Source organism: Triturus cristatus, chromosome 6, assembly GCF_964204655.1.
Source record: "Triturus cristatus chromosome 6, aTriCri1.1, whole genome shotgun sequence".
Classification (NCBI taxonomy): Eukaryota; Metazoa; Chordata; class Amphibia; order Caudata; family Salamandridae; genus Triturus; species Triturus cristatus.
This window is the reverse complement of record NC_140589.1, coordinates 69,429,280-69,454,600: the sequence shown is the minus strand read 5'-3', so window position 1 is coordinate 69,454,600 and position 25,321 is coordinate 69,429,280. Positions and strand designations below refer to the sequence as shown.

The 25,321-nt window shown below is 41.9% G+C and overlaps 1 protein-coding gene across 2 annotated transcripts in view; it reads right to left on the bottom strand.

Moving 5' to 3' along the window:
• Positions 1-24,901, bottom strand: part of LOC146813773 (natural cytotoxicity triggering receptor 3-like) — a 35,355-nt gene extending 10,454 nt beyond the window's left edge. The window contains exons 1-2 of one of the 2 annotated variants that reach the window (XR_014962439.1): positions 24,624-24,845; positions 13,611-13,844 (exon numbers count right to left, since the gene is read on the bottom strand). Coding sequence is in view for 1 of the 2 variants with exons in the window: in XM_085609115.1 (XP_085465241.1) it covers positions 13,611-13,680 (70 nt within the window). In the remaining variant the exon portion in view is untranslated. Of the gene's footprint in view, positions 1-13,610; positions 13,845-24,623 lie in introns of both variants that reach the window. The other variant, XM_085609115.1, reaches the window with a different exon arrangement.
• Between the last annotated feature and the right edge of the window lie 420 nt (positions 24,902-25,321).

The following is a 25,321-nucleotide window of genomic DNA, read 5'->3' as shown; positions in this document are numbered from 1 at the left end:
TTCCAGCGGTGCCGACAAACACACTTCGGCACCGAAAAAGAAACCAGCCTCTACCTCGACACCGAGCTCCGCACCGAAGTCCTCGGTGTCGAAACCCAGCGCTTCCGTACCGACGTCATCTTCGGTACCGACCAAACCCCATAAGGCCCTCGGCACCGACACTTCCACGCCGAAGCCCACCTCGGCACCGACCAAGAAAACAGAGGTTCCCAAGCCCAGTGCTAAGCACGGCACGGACAAGCCTAAAAAGTCATCGGCCCCGAAAACTTCGGCGCCGACGGAACAAACATTGTCACAGGAGCTGTTTACACCGGATCCCTTGCAAAAAACTGTTACCAAGGATTCATAAACTGGACATTTGGCACTTTCTTCCAAAAAGAGACATTTGGACAAACTGGCTCCGCCTCCACCTCCAAAGAGGAAGGACTCTGCTATCTCCCCTTTCAGAATGCCTTCCCTACATCCTCCACCTCCTCCACCCTCTCCACCTCCGCCCCCTCCGCCTTCTCCACCCCACCTCATCGCTCTCCGACCCAGTCTCCAGACGATGATGATCAGGGGGACCCATATCACGATCCAGGGGATGTGCCCCAAGACCCCACCCCTACAGGATCCCCAGACCCATGGGACAACTACAATAACCCAGATATTCCAGACGTCCCACAAGATGACCTTTACCCTTCCAGGCCATCTCCACCGGAAGACTCATTAGGTTTCCACCACCTACTTCAGAGGGCGGCACATTATCACGGGGTAGAGTTACACACTGACCCAGTGGAGGAGGATTTCCTCCTCGACACCTTTGATACCGCACATAGGTCTACCTCCATACTACCTATGCTCAAGGGGGTGGTAAAACATGCGCCAGAGGTTTTTAAGGACCCAGTCAGGGCCAGGGTCATTAACCCAGGCATAGAAAAAAAGTACAAAGCTGCCCCCACAGATCCTGCCTATATCAAAGGGCCAGCGCCACTAGATTCCCTAGTGGTTTCCACTGCACGGAAGACGTCAAATTCCCAGGCGTCAGGCGAAGCACCACCACCTGACAAAGAGTCAAAGCTACTGGACGCGTCAGGAAAGCACACTGCGTCACAGGCAGCAAATATATGGCGTATCGCCAACACCCAAGCGCTATTGGCCAGATACGATAGGGCGCATTATGGTGAATTAGAAACCATAATGCACCACCTCCCCGAAAGATACAAAAATAGGGCCAATTAATTAATTCAAGAGGGTAAGACCATAACTAACACCTCCATACGCTGTGCCTTAGATGCAGCAGACATAGCCTCCAGGGCCATTAATACTAGCGTCCTCCTCCGTCGCCATGCTTGGCTGAGAATATCAGGTTTCAAACCTGAGGCACAGGCCTCCATCCTAAATCATCCCTTTGACCAAGAACACCTATTCGGCCCAAAGGTAGATGAGGCCCTCGAAAAAATGAAGAAGGACACTGATACGGCGAAATCTATGGGAGCCCTGCAGTCACACCCTCCTAGGCGCTCCTTTCGCCGCTCTTCCTTTCGGAGTACGTCTAGAGGCTACTCCTCAGATAGTAAGTCCACTTCCTACAAATCCCCCACTCAGTCCACCTTCACAAGGGGTTATCAAAGAGGCGGCTATAGGGGCAATAACAATAAAGGCAGAGGCAAAACAAATACCGCCCGCTCTGCCACACCGCCTACCCAATGACTTCCCCCCGCTCCCTCCAGACCATCCCACTCCGGTCGGGGGCAGACTACAAAATTTCCTTCAGGTCTGGGAGACCATCACCTCAGACAAATGGGTGACCCAAATTATTCGTTCAGGGTACTGCCTAGAATTAACATCTACCCCCCCAAACATTCTACCCAGGCAACGCCCAATGTCACAAGAACATTCCACATTACTAAAACAGGAGGTAATCTCCCTCCTACAAAAACAGGAAATAGAAAAAGTTCCCGCAAATCAGCAAAATTTAGGGGTCTACTCCCTATATTTTCTAATACCAAAAAGGGACGAGACTCTACGCCCTATTCTAGATCTCCGGCCCCTAAACACATACATACATTCAGACCATTTTCACATGGTAACGCTTCAGCAGGTGCTTCCGCTCCTCTCCCAGAACGACTTCCTCACCACACTGGACTTGAAAGACGCATACTTTCACATTCCGGTACACCATCCTCACAGAAAGTACCTCAGATTTGTAGTGGACGGGCAACACTACCAGGTCAAGGTGCTCCCATTCGGGGTCACAACAGCACCAAGGGTATTTACCAAGTGCCTAGCGGTAGTGGTGGCACACCTCAGAAGACAGCACATTCACGTCTTCCCATATTTGGACGACTGGCTGATAAAAGCCACGTCCTACAACCAATGTGTACACCACACCGCCACTACAATCCAACTACTTCACCAACTAGGCTTCACGGTGAACCACCAAAAGTCCCAGCTAACACCATCCCACATAAAGCAATACCTCGGTGCCACCATAGACACCTCAAAAGCCATAGCCTACCCCAATCCGGCCAGGATTGCAAGCATTCAGGCTTTGCGTCAAAGATTCATACTTCAACACTCCCTTCCAGCAAGAGTGTTTATGCAACTGATAGGGATGATGGCCTCTTTCATTTTCATAGTGCCCCACGCAAGACTCCAGATGCGTCCACTCCAAGAGTGCTTAGCGCGCCAATGGAACCAGGCCCAAGGGCAACTGACAGATCTGGTGTTGGTAGACGGTCGCACCCATCGCTCTCTGCAGTGGTGGAACACCACAAACCTTTCCAAAGGTCGACCGTTCCTGGACCCGGTTCCACAAATAATACTAACAACAGACGCATCCCTCTCCGGCTGGGGAGCTCATTTATTACACCTCACAGTGCAGGGCACATGGACGCCGCAACAAAAGGTACTCCATATCAACCATCTGGAGTTACTAGCAATTTTCTAGCCCTAAAATCCTTTCACAGACAGATTTTAGGCAAGGCAGTCCTCATTCGCACAGACAACATGACGGCCATGTATTACATTCAAAAACAAGGTGGCACACACTCTCCACAGCTCTCTCAACTAGCACAGAGCATATGGAGATGGGCAATTCTACACAAAATCTTTCTCCTAGCCCAGCATGTACCAGGAGTCCAAAACACCGTGGCAGATCTGCTCAGCAGACAGACGCAGCAGATCCACGAGTGGGAACTTCACCCGCAGGTTCTCCACCCGTTCTTTCAAATGTGGGGGCATCCGCAGATAGACCTCTTCGCCACCCACGAAAACAAAAAATGCCCAAGCTTTGCCGCCAGATACCCACACCCATTGTCCAAAGGCAATGCGATATGGATGAACTGGTCAGACAAATTTGCGTACGCTTTTCCACCTCTCCCACTACTTCCATTAGTGGTGCGAAAGCTATAACAACATTCCCTCACACTGATCCTAGTAGCTCGAACATGGGCCAGACAACCGTGGTACATCACGCTGCTGGAACTCTCGGTAGTACCACACCAAAAGCTACACCTCTCACCATGCCTCCTAACCCAGAACCATGGAGAGATCAGGCACCCGGACCCAGCTCAGCTCAACCTTGCGATCTGGCTCCTGAAATCCTAGAATTCGGATACCTAAACCTTCCCCCTGACTGTATGAATGTCATCAGAGAAGCTAGACGCCCTACCACTAGAGCCTGCTACGCTGCCAAATGGAAAAGATTTGTTGTTTATTGCCATAACAACACAATCAATCCTCTAGACGTGTCTATACAACACATCATATGCTACTTACTCCATCTACAATGGTGTAACCTAGCATATACCTCCATTCGGCTACACCTCGCAGCAATTGCCGCTTACCTACAAAACAGGCAGCACCTATCACTTTTCAGAGTGCCTGCCATTAAAGCCTTCATGGAAGGCCTAAAACGAATAATTCCCCCAGAGTACCACCCTCACCTGTGTGGAACTTAAATATAGTTCTCACAAGGCTAACGGGGCCGCCCTTCGAACCTTTGCATAAATGCGAACTGCAATTTCTCACGTGGAAAACAGTTTTTCTTGTAGCCATCACTTCCCTTAGAAGGGTCAGTGAGATACAAGCACTTACCATACAAGAACCTTTTCTCCAAATGCACCAGAACAAGGTTGTTCTCCGTACCAACCCAAAATTCCTACCTAAAGTCATTTCCCCTTTTCATCTAAACAAATCGGTAGTATTACCGGTATTTTTCTCGCAACCTCAAACTGTTGCAGAAAGGGCTCTACACACGCTAGATGTCCAACGAGCCTTACGTTACTATATCCAAAGAACACAACCTTTCAGAAAGACCAAACAACTGTTTGTCTCTTTCTCTCCACCACACAAGGGCAACCCCATCTCAAAATCAGGGATAGCTCGGTGGATTGTAAAATGCATCCATAAAGCAAAACGAACGCTATCCGTGCCCCCTAAAGCCCATTCTACACGAAAGATAGGGGCTTCTATAGCTTTTATAGGGAACCTCCCATAAGATATCTGCAAAGCAGCTACTGGTCAACACCACACACTTTCACTAAACATTACTGTGTAGATGTGCAAACCAAGCAACAAGCTAGTGTGGGCCAGGCTGTACTAAAAACACTATTTCAAACTACTGCAACAGATACCGGTGGTCGCCGCTAGGGTTGGGAACTGCTATATAGTCTATGCAAAAGTGTGTAATCTGCAGCTCGTATGCCTCGAACGGAATATGCTACTTACCAGTGTGCATCTGTTCTTGGCATGTAGAGCTGCAGATCTACACACGCCCACCCGCCTCCCCGGCTACCTGTATCTGTTCCAGTCTATCTTATTTAGATACAACACACATGGGTTTCTTCACTGTTATTACAACGCTCCATCTTTCCCTGTTGGCGAAAAACAATCTGAGGATGGAGCCAAAGCCCATGCGCAATACGATCCAAGGGAGGAGTCACCGACCTCGTGACTTCCAAAGACTTTCCAAGAGGAAAAACAAACTGCAAACATCCGGGCCCAACACCAGATGGCGATCTATGCAAAAGTGTGTAGATCTGCAGCTCTACATGCCAAGAACAGATGTACACTGGTAAGTAGCATATTCCTTTCCCTTTGAGCACTATAGGAAAGATGGTGCATTTTTTTACTTTCTCCCTCGTGTGCTACTTTTTCTGTGTAAGTGCACATAGTAGAAAAGTGGAGCAACATCACTAAGAGCGAGGTAAACTGCTGGGTCAAGAGGGCTGCCCCTTGCCACCATGCTTTATGCTGGTTGGGCAAACAAAAATGGGAATGAAAGAACACCAAACATAAAAAAAAAAAATTAATTTAATTGCCCTGTTTCAAAGAATGCACTCTCGTTGGCCCTTTAGATGTGAAAACATGCACAGTGGTTACATAACCACTGAAACCACTTCTGGGTTAAGTAATTGATGGGGTCGGGATAAAATAACACAAAGCAGAGTAAAGGAGCAGTGTTTAAAGAATGGTGGGCAAGGGGCTTTGGTGACAGTTGACATCATGAAACATAACTCAGTATCTGCATGGGGTACAAATAATTCAAATGATATAAGCCACTGAGGCCAACCAGAGAAAATACATCACAATTTGAGCGACACGTACAGTAAGCCTTGGATGGGGGCCATCGAAAAGTTTGGGAGGCAAGGATGTTTTGTTATGGTCTCACAAGCAATTATAGCCATTATATACATCTGTTGAGCGCATTCAGTTCAAAATCAGCAACAGTCTGGTGAAACTATTCGAACTTGTGATGGAGCCGCACAAACGGCTGAATCACCAACTCAGATTATCAGAATCCCCTTTCCAAGGTTAATAAAAAAAGCGATTCATGCTATGTCCTAAATACGGATTCCAAATGAAAGCTATATGACCACCATTTAATTGTAGCAATATTTTCCTCCTTTACCAAACCGAAAGTCGCCACATTTTCTTTACACAAGAACAAAATTATATATGTATGAAGGTCTCACTTTAATTCCCAAAACATGTATTGCTTTGATGGAAGGCTTCACTCTTAATAACTAACCTCCACTGCAGGTCCTCTCTCCAGAAACCATTGAGGTAACAATGACTACTTGTGGCAGGCATAAAAACGAATGAAGAATATGTGGATCGATAACCCAGTGAATTGGTAACTAATCAAACAAGCATTTGCAATGCAATAGGCCTCGCAGTTGTTAGAGTTTGAGCCATTGGCATTGTAAATGGCAATGCCTTTTATTTATGTGTTGGTTTTTAAAACATAAATAAAAGGCATTGTCATTTACAATGCCAATAGGTTAAACTCTCGCAAATGCGAGACCTATTGCATTGTAAATGCTTGTTTGTAGTATTTTTAAATTAGGCTCTGAATGTGGCCAACAGATTAATTTTGGATCAAGTAAGCAGAATTTCTTCAATATTTTTTAGATGGCTTATGTTGATCAAAGGGATTTTGTGCACACATCTGACCTGTTTCAACACATAATTTCTCCCTTCCCATCAGAGCACCAACCTTAGCAGAACATTCCAAACTTTCATGATCTGCCACGACGTGATAGGTTAACATTGGATCGGTGATGGTGTGCCTCGACGTGTGCTGCCCGGCGGCTCATCTGATCACTGCCAAAGAACCTTGGAATTGCTTCTGGTACCTACTTTAGCTTCTCGAGCGTTTCATCATTATTCCTTGATGTCAGAAATGTAGACAATCATCAACAGTGCTCGTTTCTATGGACTTTCAACCTGATGATGATCATGGATCATTTGACCAATAATGCCGAAACGCAGTTGAGGTGAAGTTATGAACATTGACAATCTACCAGTAAATTAAAAAATATCTGTAACTAAACGTACATAAAATATTTGGTCTCACCACTGTAATACCATACATGCACGCTATGTATTTTCTTTATTTTGGCATCTCTTTCACCTGCAGAGCACATGGAGGAACACTCTTTAATTGTGATTAATCCTGTTACTGAAATCCCTGTTTTTATATTCTACACCAGTGAAAAATGCATCACTACAAATTTTTTATATATTGTACATTTATTACATCATAGCCCTATGGACGAAATGTGTTGGCTGGCTTTTTTTGCGGTATATATGTGGAGCAATCATTAGAAAAAGACAATAAAGGCGATAAATCTCCTTATTGACTTTGAAATGATCAATCATTCTTTTTTATCGTATATGTGGTGCACTTCTGTTGTTTATATTCATTTATTTTCGCTAGTTTAGGTTGGCATCTCTTGGCAGAGGGTGCTTAAAGGGAGTGCACACAGCAGAAGGTACACTTTGAGAATTGTAAACATACATTATGGGATTTTACAGTATAGGTGCGGCACACTTTTCAGGTCCTCTGACACCCTTCTTATAATACTAAATGTGTTGGTTTCTATGTACACCGAACTAAAACAACTGAAATGTATCTTAACCTGCAGTGACCCACAGCTAGTTTTCAGAAATGATTTTCTATTCCATTTCAGAAATTTGTTCCAGTGTACCAATGTTGAAGCAATGATATGTCATTTCGTACAAGAAGAAATGCTCCAACTGGACCCATGTTAAACTGTAATGTGTCATGTATCCAGTTTCTGTACTGGATCAATCTCTTTTACAAATTCCAGACATTTCACTGTGAGACAAACACCAAGATTCTATTAACACTGGTGGGGAAACACACTGTGTATACTGGTGCAGACAAACACCAACACACTCTGTATACTGGTGTGGATAAACACCGACACACTCTGTACGTTTGTGTTTTCCCCAAGGTGATTACCGTTTTTTAGGTCTCACAGACCTGCGTTGCAGCGCGCATGTGCTGCTCGCTCTGTGAGGCTTATTGTAATCGAAGAGATTTCAGAAGTGGAGTTGAAGCCCCACCCATCATTCTTATTGGCTAGCGTCATCATTTATGCTAAACGCTGGCTTCTGATTCAAAATGAGGCTTCTTTGTTACCGCCCTGTCTCCTTTTTTGGAAGGTCCGTCCGGACTGGATATTTTACTTGCGGCGTTACACGGTGGGCTTTATCTGGTGGGTGAGCACTATTTCCAAAATGGACACTGATGGGGACAATGGCGGTTGCAGCGCTATGCGCTCTAAATTGTATGTGTTTTATTACCTTAATGAGCGCGGCGCCCACTAGGGACACCGTGCTCACTTTATATATCTATATTCTGCATTTGTGTTGAGTGCGGCGTCCACTTCAGGGACACCGCGCTCTGTTTTTTTTTCTTCCATGTTATTTTAGCCGTCCTCCCAGTCTACGAGAAAATGCATCTCTTTGTTTGTTTAGCCATTTTTTAGTGCTGTCGTTGTATTTGTTCGATCGAAAAGAGTCTATGAAAGAGTACAGTTCAAGGGCTGAGCTGCATCGAGTGTGTGCGGCCCCGAGGGGAAGTAAGGTCGACAGACCAGTCTTCCCCTGGGGAATTCGCGCGAGACCGGGACAGGGGTTTAGTTAAGGTTGGGGGGTGGGGTCTTAGGTAAGGTTATAAGGGGGGCAGGAGGGGGAGTTCTTCCTCTTCCTGTCCCCAGCGACCTCAGGGAAGGGTCAAGGGAAGTTCTGTTGTCCACCCTCCCACCCTACTTTTTGAGGTGGAGGTAAAGGGTGTTATTGTATAAAGCGTGCCAGTTTAGGACAGGTTGAGGCATGATGTTGACGGTACTTGGGAGGGGGGGGAGTCCATGACGGGCATACTCACCCTTCCGGGGAGGGGGATACAGGTGCAAGGTGGGGGTGCGTCATGCAGGAGTGCGATGGCTGGAGATGATGGAGGAGGTTGGAAGAGAAGTGAGGAAGTGAATGGCATAAGTGAAGAGGTCGCTGGGTGATGTGGAAGTGAGTAATTGGAGTGTGGGAGTGAATGGAGGGATGAGAGACATGAGGTTGGGGATTGTTGGGGGTTTATTGATGTTGTGTCATATGTTGTTCAACCCTGTCCTAATAAATGGCCTTTTACGCTAACTAACAGCGTGGAGTGGTTATTGTGCGATAAGCCTTACTCAGTGGCTTGCTGATTTTGAAATGCAGAAACTTCAAAGCCGAGGGCCTGAGGGAGCGGAGGCTCAGTGTCCATAAGTGACGCATGCTCGCTCACCAACGATTCCATCTCCAGAGGATCCTCCTGTGGAATTAATAACCACATCTTCTGAGGTGAGCGGGTTTGTTGTGAAGACAGGGAGCTGATTGACAGTCATTTTTGTTTTTAAATAATTGTAAAATACTTTAAGGAGATGCTTTTAAAGTGCCTTAAGGTGGACAGTTTTGCATAAAGTGCTTGTTGAAAAGGTGAAGCTGCCCTCCTGAAAGGTTAGTAGATCAGAACCCTTGAACTCACAGGGTCTCCAGGAATTACGTCATACAGATATATAAATAGACTGCTCCATGAAAGGGCCGGGTGACGCCGTGGACTGCAGGGCAGCTGTGGTCGTGATTACTTGTCCGACCTGTTAACTAAGCTCTGTGGTGGGTAGATAAGCACTTCCCTCCTCCCCGGAAGCACTTTACCGAACAGGAAAACACAGAGATGAAACAGCGTCTTTCCCTCTGCAGTCGAGCCTGTCTCCAGGCCTTTCCACGGTACCGTGTGCTGTGTCTCTGAGCTGAAACGGGAGTATACTGGGGGCACAATCCAGTGCATAGTGGACCTCCCTCCAGCCACAAACAAGCACCAAGGTAGACACTGGAGCGGCCCAGGGCCAATAATGGCTGTTAAAGCCCTCGTCAAGAATGTGGAATGCTGTATTAAAACTCTTTTTGGGAACTTCCTATTTTTACTGAAATAATAATTAACATTGTAGGGCCCTGCTTTGGATTGAATCCCGGCAAAGGAGCAAGTGTCCTGGGTATGACGTACACATTCAAAGTCTGAAGCGTGTTTTTATAGAGCTCTGATCAGAAAAGAAAGCATTTCCATGGCGAGTTAGTGCAGGGCATAAGTTGCCCCTTCCCATCTGAGTAGGCTGCCACTTTTTGACCCTTATACCGGGAAGGTTGGTCAATGTGTTGATAATTGATGTTGACGTCGAGTGGGTCTGTACTCATGAGATCGAATGTGAGCATGACCGACTCAGCCTTCCATCCTTCCAAGGTTATTAAATTGGTAAAACTGTTCCCTACAGCACTGGGAAGGATAAAAAATACACTTGTAAGATCTATCGAAAGCCATGTAGTGTTACGTTCGCAAACTTATGTTTGTACGTCAGTTACAGATGAAGTAAAATACTGGTGTAGGTCTGTGAATTTCGCATGCACATGCCCCTGCTTCTGTTCCAACGTTTATGGATGCCCGTGAAGTCTGCAACTTTTAGGGGGCTAGTGCGCCCCTTTTTTCATCTGGACAACTGCTGCAATTCCCACCTTTACTTATTAACTCTCATCCTGTTCATGCGTCATTTAAGAACTGGCTGCTTGTGTATTCTACTCTTGCGTAACTTAGATATTCGTGGTTAGTCTTGCACGAAAAATGCAGATTTTTTTGACTTCGTGATTTGTGCTTACTTTAGTAAAGCCGAATTTTTTTTCACTTACCAATATTGTGCCTGGAAAAACAAGAATATGCAACGCAATAGGTCTCGCATCTACGAGAGTTTGAGCTATTGACATTGCAAATAACAATGCCTTTTATTTTTGTTTTTCGTTTCTAAAACAAAAGGCATTGTCATTTACAGCGCCGATAGCTTAAACTCGCATAAATGCGAGACCTATTGCATTGCAAATGCTTGTCTTTCCTTTTCACGGGCCACCTTGTCTCCCCCTAACCTCCCCACGGTGCCCAAAGGCATTTCATCACCTACAACTGCAGCACTGTTTAATTAAGCGCAAACACGGGCGTAAGTCCGCATGTCCTCTTTTTGGTATCAGGGTCGGTCATCAGACAGAGCGCACTGCCAGTCCCAGTGGGTCTGTGATGGAGGAGTCGGTTTCTGTGGAACACTCAGCAGATGCACAGGGAAGTTCAAATTTGAACAAACCATACAAGTGCAAGAGTTCCGTGGAAGAAAAGAAATGTATTATCCACCTGGAGAACATTTTCACATATTTTACTTTAAGGTACTTTATTATTCAAACCACAAAATGGTCACAGTGTCCAATGTCCTGGCCTGTTCGGCTGCTTGGAATAATATCTCATGATGCCGTTTACATGGAAAATAAAATGGATCGTAAAACTGGTTGTTTGGAAACATTTATTTATAGTATTAGAAATAAAAATGTGATCTATGTAAAAAATCGCTGTAAAAATAATTTTAAAAAGTTTGAGGGAATGTATTTGTGGAGTGATCGGTGCAACAAGCTATCATTGGTGTCATGGATCATTTACAATCTGTTTTAAAGTTGAACTTTGTTTCAGCCCACCAGAACATTTCCAGAGCCTTTTTCAGGATGCAGAACTTTGGTTTCACACTGGCTACTGCCTGTTTGAGGGACTTGTCTCTAAAATGCCGACAGCTATTTCTTTAAATCCAAAATGAATACTTTGAAATGATCAACTTTTTCAGGCTAATATTATTGCTCTGAGCTCATACCCGGTAATAAGGGGAGACCTATGTATAAAGATACGAAATTGCACATTTTATTGACGATCTTCCTGACACAGACGCTGGGTCCAGAAAAACTTTATCCGCGCTACGTTTACTATTAAGCAGCGGGCAATTGATCTGATGCAAGCAGCAAAATATAAGCATATGGACTTAGTGATTGGCACTTACACTGCACAGAGCCAAGGATATCTGGGACTAAATTTGCCCGGCCATGTAAAATAGAAAGTTTTAAGATTCACACTGTTATACATTCCGATCTGGGTGTTTGAAAAGAAATGGAACCCAGTTCTTAAAGGAAATACAGCCTGTTGTCTCTGTGGCTCTGCAGTCAAATCCCTTATACTTATTATATGTATCTACCCCAAACTGTTGTCTATAAGGAAGATATATTTATGCTCCTTGTTTGAAAATGCTAAAATAAGAACAACTGCGGATGCTGTTAGATCCTGTTTTAAGTTAAGAGAAGGCGGCGCAATAATAGTAATAATAGCATTTTGAGATCAGGCCTGTAAAGCATTATCTGCGCGATTACTAACCTTCGCCCGCGAACTTACAGGGAAGTCACGTAGCTTTATTTAATAGACAACTGGACTTCCCATTTGGGACAATTGTCGGTTGCACAAATTCAATGAACTGAAATGCGTTTTGCACACGTAGGCACATCAGCACTTTATCATATTAGTAAAATGAAATAGGCTGAGCTAAAGATGGTCATAAATGCAGAGGTCAAAGGTCGAACAATGTGGCCAGTGCTGCCAATGGCTGTAATTGGGAAAATATATGAATTAATTATATGTAAACAACTGTTGAAGTCAGAACAAAATCAGCATTTTATACTTAGAGATGTTTGCATTGATTTTGATCTTTGAAAGCTAGATTTTGAAGTTTTAATTGCAGAATATTTTATAAGATTTTTATTATGCTACACAAAAGATAAGCCAAAGCATTGTAGGCCCTACCGTTGCACAAGTGTATCGTACTAAATATCATCAGTGATCCCACATTCAACTTTTCATGGGCCCACTGCTTAGAAGCCACAACTATTCAATTTACACCACAACAATTAGAAAAGGAGCGTCCACTATATTGTTTTTTTTCTGACCCAAATTCAGGCAATCCAATATTAACAAATATAACAATGATGAACAAGAAGTGAGATTCAATTGTCAGGAGTCCCAAGAATGCATCCAGTATCTGACTTTTATTGACTTTGGATACTGGACCAATTCTTGAGACTCCTGACAATTGAATCTCACTTATTTTTCATCATTGTTATATTTGTTAATATTGGATTGCCTGAATTTGGGACAGAAACAAAGCAATATAGTGGACACTCCTTTTCAAATTGTTGTGGTATTTATTATGCTATATGTGATTATTTATATTTTTATTGTAGTCCTTGATTAATACAATAAACTTTATTACTACTCCATACCCGGTATTAAAGTTCACAACCCTTCCAGCTTCCATCCTATTGCAAGCAGGAAGGGTTGTGAATTTTAAGTTGGAACAATAAAAAAACATTCGTCAGGAGTGAGGTTCTCTTGCTGCAGGAGTATATGCAGCAAAATCTGATGCGGAATTTAATAAGGCCTGCTGCAGCTGGCAAAATGAGACGTCTAAACTGGTGTTGATGACTTTAGTGTATAATGGTCTAATTTTTTGAGGTCTCAACCTGCACCGTGCATTCTCTTGGGTGCACTTTAGCAATTCAGTTTGGAATGAACGTGACATAAAACTTTGCTCATGAACTAATTAGAATCTTCAGAGCTACAATGGGTAATAATATGGGCAGCATAGGTGTGTACTCATCTTTATATGATTTTACCAACTTATTGTGCAACTAAATGCTCTAAACCTGTGAAATCTTTTCTCTCCATCCCTTAATGGCAGACTGTGCAAAACTCAGTACCAAGCATAATGGAAAGAAAATATGTGTTGCGTAACATCACAAATGGCTGTAGAACTCTCTACTGTGGCCAAAAGTGTGCCTGTAACCAGGTGTTTTCAAACACAACAAAGAATAAACCCTTGAGGGTGCTTGTGTGGGAGGCCCAGGGTACTGATTGCTGAGATGCTTGCTCTTACCAGGGCTGCTGAACAGAAGTAGCAGTAAGGTTAGGTTCATGGCGTGTCCAGCTGTGGTCCAACACTGCATCCTCGCTTTGGTTTCAGAGATGTGGTCACCTTGTCTCGTCGGTGTGAGAGCACGACTTGGCGGAATGGGTTCTTGTGGTCAGAGAGCCTGGGTAAGGCCTGGGTCTCTGGAGTCTGCTGTCCACGCTCTCACAAAGCCACAAGCAGGAGGACGTCAGCAGCGGGCTAGTGAGAAGAAAGCAGAGAAGGCTTGAGAACGGCACGCATGTTCAGAGAAGATGGTGTCTTGTGGCTTTCATCTCTTCTGAAATATAGAAAAGGCATACCACATTTCTTTATCCACTTACCTTAAGCTGGTGTTTGTGTTTTTAAAGAAATAACCAACATGTTATGTGCGCAGCGTGCCTAAAGTGGTTGTATGTCAGAATGTTTCATACAAAAATATAACCCAATACAAATACTAAATATTGGAAAAAGAAACATTCACCAACAGACTGCTTAGATTATCCAACCTTGAAGGCCTATTCTGATGAACAAATTCTTGCACTAGAATCCCCTTGCCTTATACTCACTCAAAGACTCGTCCCCTCTCTGTTTTTACCTGTCTTTTATTGGTTTTGATTGGGTTTTTTCAGAGACCTATCTCTGTATGCACTTTTCGTACTCCCTTTATTCTCAGTTCCCCCCAGCTCCTCCTGTATGACTTTGTAACATGCTTTGCTTATTCCTGTTCCTTTATTCTCTGAACTATTTTTAGCTTAGTCTGTTTATGATTATGTATGCCATGCCATCATAGAGCTTCTCTCCCCTGGCAATTCTGATCACCCTATTGTTTGATCAATAGGTCTCTTCTCTTTTTCGCTCACCTGTAAAGCGCTCTGATATCATAATGTGTCTTGTTCGCTCTATATAAAACTTGTAAAATAAATAAATAAATATTCAGATGTTTTAACTCTAGCACACAAGCAAAGGTTGGGGCTTTTGGTCTATTTGGGGGCTTTCTCGATTTGATGTAGTTCATGTGCTTTGCAATTAAGGAAGCCTCATAGGCCACATTAACACAGACACGAAGACAGCGACATTCACAGACACAACACAGATATGCACACTGCACAGACACACATATACAACCACACACAGCTCACACACCCAACACAGACACACACACACATGTGCACAAACATACACATACACATACACACATGTTGCACTGTATCAAAGGGTTCACCCAAGCACTGTCATCCTAAGGATTTTGGGGGCTCTGGAAAAGAAATATTTTGGGTGCCCCTGTTTGGAACAACTTTGAATTGTATTACCCATTTTCGCTAATTCAAGCCCTTTGGTGAATAACTATACTGAATTATAAGATAAAGGTTAAAATTCACAAATACACAGATGTGAGCTAGAGAGCTTGAAAGGTGGGCACCCTGGGCAATTGCTCAATTTGCCCTTGCCTTAAAATGTCTCGGTCCCTAAGAATGGCAAGCCGCAAGACTCATAACAGGCTTTAGAAAATTTTACCACATCTCTCCACATCTGAAAGCACTTAATTGGCTGCCATAGGAAGCAAGAATCCAACTAAAGCTGGCATGTATCACACACAGAGCATTGCACTACAAAACACCACTGTACATGGCCCAGAAAATTACGATATCTGGAGGCAGCAGAATCTCTCGAAGCACCATAGATCTTTCACTGAAGCCCGCATTTTTCCATAAGAAGAGAACATATGATAGAGCATTCTCTGGAGCTGCACCAAGAATTTGGAATTCGCTCCCCGCGAACATTAGAAGAATCCCGACCACTTCAGTATTTAAAAAGGAAGCTAAGACCTTCCTTAGAAGCAAATTCCTCCCATAACTAACAGCAGACCAGACACTTCTAGGGGTTAATTTGAGACTAACAGACAATCTCTAGATCTTCTACAATCTGTTGTTCTAGTAGATTACATAAAAGCAGGATAACAGACCCTCCAATTTTATTGGAATGAAACTTTCTGATAGCTCATACCAGATCACTCTCCTAGATTTAGCTCTATTTCTTATAACCAGTCCTGTTTGCTACATACAGCCCCTGCACTAAATGATATGAGGTATTCTAAGGACAGGTATTTCTAAAAAGCCACATGGTGTAATATTTAGGACATGTACTATTGTAACACAAGTTAATCGCTAGTAATCGTTGGAACATGTATTATTTGTAAGTACTAATTGCTTGCCACTTAAAAATGAATACCTACGCTTGGTAGTTTGCTTAAAGGACTTCTCTAACGATATGTAGGAAGTTTAATGCTATTGAATTGTGAGGCGCTCGTTCACCCAATTTGGGTCATGCTCGTGCGTGCTATACAAAACACAGAATAAATAAATGGCGGCACATGCCCCTATTTTTTTAGGGATATGTGAACACACAAGTTATATTCAATGATAGAATAATGCAGAGCTAGAAGCTCTGCTAATTTCTCAAGGTGTACAGTCACTTGCCCATGTCCTCACACACTCTCTCTTGGTTATCCACACATGTATCAACAAACACTTGCACACACACAGACACACACAGAGTTCTATGAGCTGATTTGGCTCAAATAAACATAGGTTTCGACTGACTGACACAAACACATACATACACACACATAAACACACACACACTCTGGACTAGCCATTGACTTTATTGGAATATACATTCACTAACACTGTTGATGCACAACCTCAAACGTATTATCAGAGAGGAGCAACATTTCTGCTCAGTTGTTTAGGCATCCCTTGCTTTGGGCGATGCCAACGTAAATGCTGCCCAGTCTGTTGCTTGGGTGCAACTATTTGATAAAGCTTGGTGTTTCACCTACCCAAGTAAAAGGGAGGCTCACTGACACTCATGGCAAGGTAGCTAAAAATACCTCTTCAAGCCACATTCATGCAATCACTAGCAAGTGACACAGAAATGCATGTTAAAAGCAAAGACATTATTTTCCTCCACAGATTTCTTTAAAAAAAACAGGTAAATGCCTGTTAATTACATAGTAGAAAGATGGCAAATTATTTTTAACCAAGTGATTCCAGGTAATTATCCGTTAGCTACATAGAACTGTCACACAAATCTTAGACAATAAGAAGAAGTACAGACATTTGGCTAACACCTAAAAAGTGATGACAAGCAAATGTTTAATCATTGTGTTAATCGGTGTGTATTGATATACAGAATGACATGAGAAAAATCTCTAAGAACTACACATAAATGCAGGCAAATGGTCAATACATTCAGAGTTGTATGTACGCGCCTTTGTGAATTGGCCCAAAAACGTCTGATAGTCCTACTCTAGCACAACTTGTCATATTCATAAAACCTTTTGTCAGTCAGCCCCACTGTTTTATGTTTGAAAGACTTTGTGACACTGTTCCACATACTTCCCACATTTGAACTGTCTCAAGGCAAGAGATGTAAAGATCCAATCAAATGTCCAGCTGCCAGACTGATACCATCAGAGGACCATGTGCCATGCATTCCGCATAATAGAAGAACAACACCATAGTGAATCGATGGAAGTGATAATGGGAAAATGCACAATAAATACAAAGTGTTTGAAGCCAAAGCTAAAAAATTATGAAGTGATACCAGGAAATGCCCTTATTACTACACAGTGGTCACAGGGAAATGCAATTTTATCTGTTGGGTGAAAGACAAAATAAATGTATTTAAAAGCTCTAGGGAAATATTAGATAAAAAAATCTCGAATCATAGTATAATGACGTAGAAATAGCATACTATTTCAAAGGTTTGAAAATTAAAACTTAGTATTGTATGTACATCAAAACATGGTATACTGCAGCGTAAAGCAAACTAAATACCCTATCTATGCCACTTTTCGTTATAATATTACCACCTTTTTAAATCCCCTTTTGACAAGGTAATTACAGACAAATACAACATCATTAAAATGTAATTACGAATACTCCAAACCTAAAATATACTTTTAAATACATAAAAGTGCACACAAACACCAGATAATTACAAATCTCATATAATCAAGTACCAAATAATCAGAGTATTTACAGTTAATATTCCAATCATAACATATTTACAAATACTAATCAATATAAATAATATGGTACACCCTCTGTAAATTATAAGGATATTGCAAGTCACCAAGAAGTTACATAAGCATATAGAGGAACGAGGATGAAGGCCAAATTCCTTTATAAGGTTATTTAGCTCTGAGATGACTTGAAATATACTTACCATGTACAACAGGGGATACCTTATCCCATCCAATACTTATCACACCACCACCTTTCTCACAAACCTCTTAAAACCTTGGTGTGTAGCTCTTTCATCTGAAAGACAGGGCACGTTTGCAAACATGAAGAATGAAAATAAATCCTTTTGTGCAAAATTTAGCCACCTAAATATTTGTTGCTAAAAGATATTAGAAACAGTTCAATATAAGTCAGTTTTAAATGCCCGTGGCTCAGAAAGGGTGAACATGCAGAAAGATTCTAACTTTTCTATAATTATCGATGGAGTGCAGAAAAATAGATATGTTATTTCTGCTTTTAACTATCAACAGAAAAATAGAGCAGAAGGAAGAAAGCAACACTTTGTTTTCGTTGCTTTAAACAGATGCTTCAATTATGCTCTGTGACCTGACCTTCCTTTCACTTTGGCTGCTGGGTCTGGCAGAAGGGATTGTGATGTCAGAACTCGACTGTATTAACTTATTATAGTCGAGTTCTGATGTCTTTTCTTTATAATCGACAACTGTGTGTGTCACAAGTTGCAGAGTATAAAGAAATTAGACGCTTGCTTTTATACAGGGATTTCAGAAACCCATGTATTAGAATTATTATTGCTTGCAAATTATAAAACAAATCATTAAAATACACTATAGCGGTACAGTTATTATAGTCAAAAACGATATAATTATAAAGTAATTTCAAATATCCAATAAATAAAAAGCTATAATGCATAAAACAGGGTACCAGGCACATATTAAAAACAGACAAAATAGGGTATTCAATAAATACAGAGTGGTAACAAAGAAAATGACTGGGCACGTAGTAGAAATATTACAACTTCTGATAGTGACAGATCAATAGTAAGAGTATGCTGAAATGATAAAACACTGGTAGGGCAGCGCTCAAATAGTGCAAGTACAGGCACATTTCCAGTTACTACAGAGTGATACCAGGCAAATGTCTTGAAAATGCAGTAGAATAATAAGTAATTGACTGGGTGAGTGTCTGAAAAGTTTCAGTGCTCCGTCCATCATCTCCTTGTGTTTAATATTAAGTAAATACCAGATAATACATTGTGATAGCTAGTAAATGTTATTTAGCCGCAGAGTAATACTATTGCACATAAAATCAGAACGGTGCTCACCCAAATTCAATCATACACTAACTTTCCATGATTTCCCTTTGAGACGGACCTTGTCAATAGAAACCAGGCAAATGCCCAATGACAAAAAAAATCCATGTAGCTGGCGAGAATTCATAATAATTATTTTAAAATACAAGAGAAACAAGTGACACGCAAGATAATGTATATCTAAATATTACATTAAAATATGCCATTATTGGAAATTATTCCTAGAAAATACTACATTGCTACAAAGTTCACTAAATACACCAATATACTCTACACCATAAAGTGATCACAATAAAATGCTGCATAACTATAACACAATAACAAATAATAATGATAATTAAAAAACATCTAAAAACAAAAATCTAGTTTATGACAGAGTAATTACAGATGAATACTTTATAACTATCCTGTATTTAAAGCCTTTTTATGTGGTATATGCTTACACACACATAGAATCCAACTACGCCATAATAACAAAGAGCTAAGACTCATAAAGTAATTACAAATTTCCTAGAATCAAAAAGTAATTACATTTAAACCCTCTTCAGTCACAAAGTAATTAATAAGTTCACATAACTATAGTGTAGTTATAGACACATTTTAATATCCACAAATTAATTACTGCCAAGTACGAAATATCAACATATAATTTACTACAAATGTTCTACAATCATAACCTATAATCTATAACATAATTATTATTATTTCCGAAAAGTAAGCCATGCACAAACCATATGACTACAGTGTTATTACATGTAAATATTCTTTAATCATACAATAATTTCATATATCCTAAAGAACACAGAAACTGTATATGCAAAGCACTTGTAAATGTTCTGTAACTGTAAAATAGTTACAGACTAATGAAGAATTAGGGAGTACTCCTTGACAACTAGAGAGCAGTTACTGACTACAAGCATAAAACTGCACAGTAGTTTCAGAAAAATACCATTTAATTACAGGCACATATCATAACATGTCCTTAGCTAGACTTGAAGATCATCATCGTCATAAACATACTGTGTATTTGAAAGGGCAATCGCATCCCTTAGGGCAGAAATCTTCAAACTGGGGGCAGGCCCTCCTAGGGGGGCCTCAAGTGATCGGTGGGGGGGGGAGAGCCAGGCTCTGGGCAAAAGAAGCATTATGCTGATAGAAGTGATTTGTTTTAAGAGGAATAAAAATGGGCGGCAGTAAGCCCCTGTGTAATCTACCTTCACTAACATCTTTGTCATGTATAACCTAGCTGAGAGTATGTGTCAAAATGGAAGGGACTCCAAATATTCTTTAAAACCCCCACTACCACCCCCATTTCTAATAATCACACTGTGGATACTTTTAAATGTTTGTAAGGCCTACCTGACCGGTATAGTATATTTGGAAATCATGCATTTATTTACATTTTTTAAAGGGGTAAATTAACTTAACTGCTATGGTTAAATAAGTTAAGACATATTTCAACATTGACAATTTAATAAAATAGTTGTGAAAAAGTCTGAGGGGGGCCCGATCATTTTTATTTTTTTACTGGGAGGGGGCGGCATTAAAATCTTTGAAGACTGGCCTTAGGGCATGTGGCTGCTGTTTTTGGCTCCTCGGCTCATTGGTATTTAGAAGGGTGAAAGGCTGGGTGGACTCAAAAAGATTCAAACCTGTTATCTATGAGGTCAAAGATTGATTTCTAGAATGGTTAAATTTGTCCCTTGGGACACCAGGTCATGGTGGTTCAGCTCTCTCAATGTCACTCAGAGGTCTCGAGGCACATCTAGCAGGAGTTCCGAAACCTATCTCTCCTGACTTTACTCTTTTGATAGTACGAACAGTTACTTAGGAACTAAGGGTCTGCTCTACTAACATTATTCTTAGCTTACGCCAGTATTCCAACTGTCACATGGAAGAAAAGATATCTATATTCTAAAGATAGTCTTAATAGTACCTCCAGACTACCTTAAGCCAGGCCAAAGTAATTTATTAATCAGAGCCCTTCTGCCTGAATGGAGACATCTTATGACTGCCTTAAGACAGGGATAACGTTTCTTAATCAGGCCTTGAAACCAAGCCTTGTCTTTATCGGAGACAATAACTATCAAACCATATTCCTCTAGGATGATGCGGAGATGCATAATTCCACCAAGATCAGAATCTGAGTCATCAGGTACGACTGTTCTTGAACTCCATTGGATGTCATTGGTAATAACTGGCGGTGCGGGGACAATCATCCAGTTATTCAAGTATTGGTATGATGTTACCGGGAGATGGTTAAATGATAACGGGTCATCCTTGACTGCCAATAACATAAATGTAATAGTGGCAGAAAAAAATATATACTTGATAAGTCAGCACCAGAGAATGAATCCTTCTGGATCACAGACAAATCCTTATCTTTAAAAAGTTAAGACACGGGGAAGACACAATTGTGATTAAAAGGCAGTCAATCAATGCATCCTAAGCAGAAGGTCAAGACTAGACATGTTGGAATAGGAGGCTTCAATCTGCAGAGAACTCTTCGGCCTTCAAGTGTCACCTTTTTTTGCTGCATATTTGCTTATTAATTAATCACAATTTTGTTTTGCCAACCACAGTGCAGAAGCATACATGATCTTTCTTGCCTTGATTAAGGTATTTACTTTCTGATACGTATAGAAATTGGGGGCACAGGCTAAAGAATCTGTGCAAAAAATTGACAATTATATATCAATACGTGCATTAGACTAATGCTAAAAATTAGTCTCCAAACTCGTCTGCCGCCTACTTTGGCTACCTCTAGAACAGAGAGTGGGCTTCAAAACGCTGTGTATCACACATAAGATCCTTCTGGGCACTGGCCCAAGAATCTTGAGTGATCTATGTTCCTAGTACGCACCCACACGAGCGCTGCGCTCGGCAGCTCTGTTTCTGGCCAGGGTCCCGCGGATACAGAGGGCCAGAGCGGGTGGCTGATCCTGTAAACTGTTGGCTCCCGCCCTTTGGAAGTCCCTCCCTCTTCACATCCGCAGCAGCCCTGATCACCTGACCTTCAGAAGGCTGGTGAAGACCTGACTTTTCACCCACTGCTAATCTTCTCTCTCTTTGTCTCTGCACTCTGTGTTAAACTTTAGCACTGTGACGTCCCGATGCTGGGGCAGCCATGCACTTTACAAATACTTTAACATAACATAACATATTGTAGCAGGAAACATCCGGATGTAAAACTTAGAAATCATGGAAAAAAACATTATTCACATGCAGCCACATACGGCACATACTTGGGCACAACATACTAGACCCACATTCGTTCACTGCAGCTCAAAGACCAACCACTGCTCTATCACCCAGGGTCTACTCCTGGTACATCTCTTGGTAAAATCCTTCTGGGGTGATCCTTTCAGCAGTTGGCACAGGGTCCTGCCACAGGCATTAGTGCTACACATATGCACAGTTCACAGGAGCATACTGTAGCAGGACGCGATAGTCACATATAACATGGAATGACATAGAGACAAAATCTTACCATACCACTCAAGAAAGAAAAGATGGAGGGAGAGGGAACGAGACAAAGAGAGAAAGAATTGGAAAAAGAGAGCGAGATGGAAAGGGTGAGAGAGAAAGATGGAGTTGAACCTGGGAAGGAGTGACAGTGTGGGAAACTCAAAGTGGTAGAAAGAGCGGTGAAAGAAAGAGAGTGAAGAAAAGAGTCAGACAGAGGGAAGTGGACCTGAGAAGGAGTGACAGTATGAGAGACTGAAAGTGGAGGAAAGGGAGAGAAAAAGAAAGAGACTGAAGAAAAGAGTCATCCAGATGGAAGTGGCCTGGGGAAGGAGTGACCATATGGGAGACTCAAAGTGGGAGAAAGATACTGAAGTAAATAGTCATCCAGACGGAAGTGAACCTGAGCAATGTGACAGTATGGGAGAGTCAAAGTGGGAGAAAGAGAGAGAGAAAGAAAGAGAGGGAAGGGAAGAGACAGACAGATGGAAGTGACCTGGGAAGGAGTGACAGTATGGGAGACTCAAGAAAGGAGAAAGAGGGTGAAAGCAAAGAGCGGCATCAGAGAGTGACATCATATTGAGTAGTGCAAGGAGTAATGGAGACTAATAATTGTGAAAGCAGGGAGAGCAGATGAGGACAGAAAAAAGAGAGAATATAGGTCACAATTAGAGTTGGATATGAAAGGAATGGAAACAGAAAACGCGATTGAAGTACTGTTGGTTCACGCTTACCTCGCTTCAAAGAGAGTTGACCAAGGACTGCAGTGCTATCACAGACATTGTACAACAATAGTGCTTCAACTCTAGATATCTGTGAGACCATATAAAGGACCAAGAAAACGAAACATAAACAAAAAACAGGAAACAAAAGAATGAAAACTTGATGCATAACACAAAAAGAAGTGAGACATTAAAAAAAGGAAATACTAACTATAGAAAATGGCAAACCGGAAATAAGTGATGGTAATGAAAAGAGAGAAAACAGAAACGACTATTCAAAAAGAAGAGCTAAAAAAATAATACAGTGACCACAATGAAGGAAGATAAGTAGCAACGAGAAGAAAGCAAAGCAAAATACGGTTGAAATATGAGACAGAAAAAGAAATATAGAAAAGATGAACAATAGGAAAGGATTATTGGAGATAAAGAGAGAATGGAATAGAAACACAGACAGTGCTGTGAAATTAGGTCAAAGGTAATGAAACAATGATACAATAAACGATGATGGTGTAACAAATGGAGGTAAAAAGAGTGAAGAGAGAGAGCTGCAATGTGAATGAAAGCTAGGAAGTGGAGAAAACACAGACAACATGAGAGGAAACATAATTAGACCGAATTAGAATGAGAAGCAAGGAGCGCAAAGACGTAGAGAAGCATGAGAAATGAAGAGCATAAATAGGAGGAAAAGCAGATTGAAAGGGAGAAATAAAGAAGAAGGTTAAAAGAATAGGAAGAATGAGAAGGGAACAAGCATCAGACCTAAAAAGAAAGATTAAGAAAAATTATAAACACGCAATGGGAATTTGAGGGAAACAGAGCTATGTGGGAGAAAGATGTAAGAAGACAGTTAAATAAAATGAATAGACGAAGAAGAAAATGAGTGTCATGGATAAAAGCATAATTATCGAATCTCACAAAGGAGTGATGAAGCAAATAAGTACTTTCTGCACAGAAGATAAGAACCAGTGTGAGAAAAGGAAAGAGACATATAAAGCAGTGAAATAAGTAAAGCAAGTAATGCACAAAGGAGAATCGTAAAGATTGGGTATTGGGGAGATCTAGAGGTTAGAGACAGATAAACAGAGATAAAGGTGGCAACACCTTCTGTTAAACCCTTTGAGTCTGTATGGTCTACTGCACCCCGGCTTTGGGATCACTGTCTAACAGCTGCACACCCACAATCCCATGATCAACTTCCTGGGCTAAAACTGGACAATGTTTGTAAGGGAACCCTTCAACTGAGAAAAAGGACCCAGGGGAGATCAGACAAGAGGTAAGGCTAAAGATGGAGGAACAAGAAACTATAGGCAAGTAGTGTTCAAGAGCAGATGACGGAATGCGTGGACTCGATACCCCGGCTGGCCTCATCCGCCTTCATTGTGTATGTGACTATGAGCAAGGGGTTCACAGGCATCCAACTGGAGGACTCTTGGCATTACACAACATCACTCACCTGGTCCTCAATGTCTAACCTGCTGAAGAATGAAAAGACAATCACAAGGGCTTCTGAACATCTGTGCCAGTCTCATAACTGCACCAGCCAATCAGGATTCAGAGATGAGCAGCTCTTCACCTTATAAGGACAGGTTGCGACAGATTTGACTATCCGCGATAGTCTTTAAATTAAAAAAATGAATGGCAATTGACTAATACTCCCTCAACCTAGGGTGGTAAAGCTTTGTTTGGAGTCCTTTGGTATCATGGGTGTCCCACAGAGGAACGTCAAGTTCTAACACTTATAGAACAAAGAAAGCACATTTAATATACAAAGATGAGATCTCCCTCTCACAGCTACTGTCTGGCTGAGGTCACTTTGCGCTGCTATTGGTCGAGGTTGTCACAGAAGGCGTGCCTCATGTTGACTTCAGCTGAGCTTTTAGATTTTTTTTTTATTAGCTAGGTATGGTCTCTTCACTGGATAGGTAAAGACAAGTTCCATGACATCATTTCCTGCCTCATTGCCAGTCAGAGCAGCCAACCCTTCCTGTCCATGCTCAGCCACAGATGGTCCTCGCGGCCCATGGAGTGTCCTCATTGTCGCTCAGACCTCATGCGAAGACCTGGAAATGAATTGTCTGTGTCTGTTCGTCATTTTCAGTGTGATGTCAGGTGAGTCCTTTTTCTAGGAGTCTTTGGGGGGCAGCAGACCTA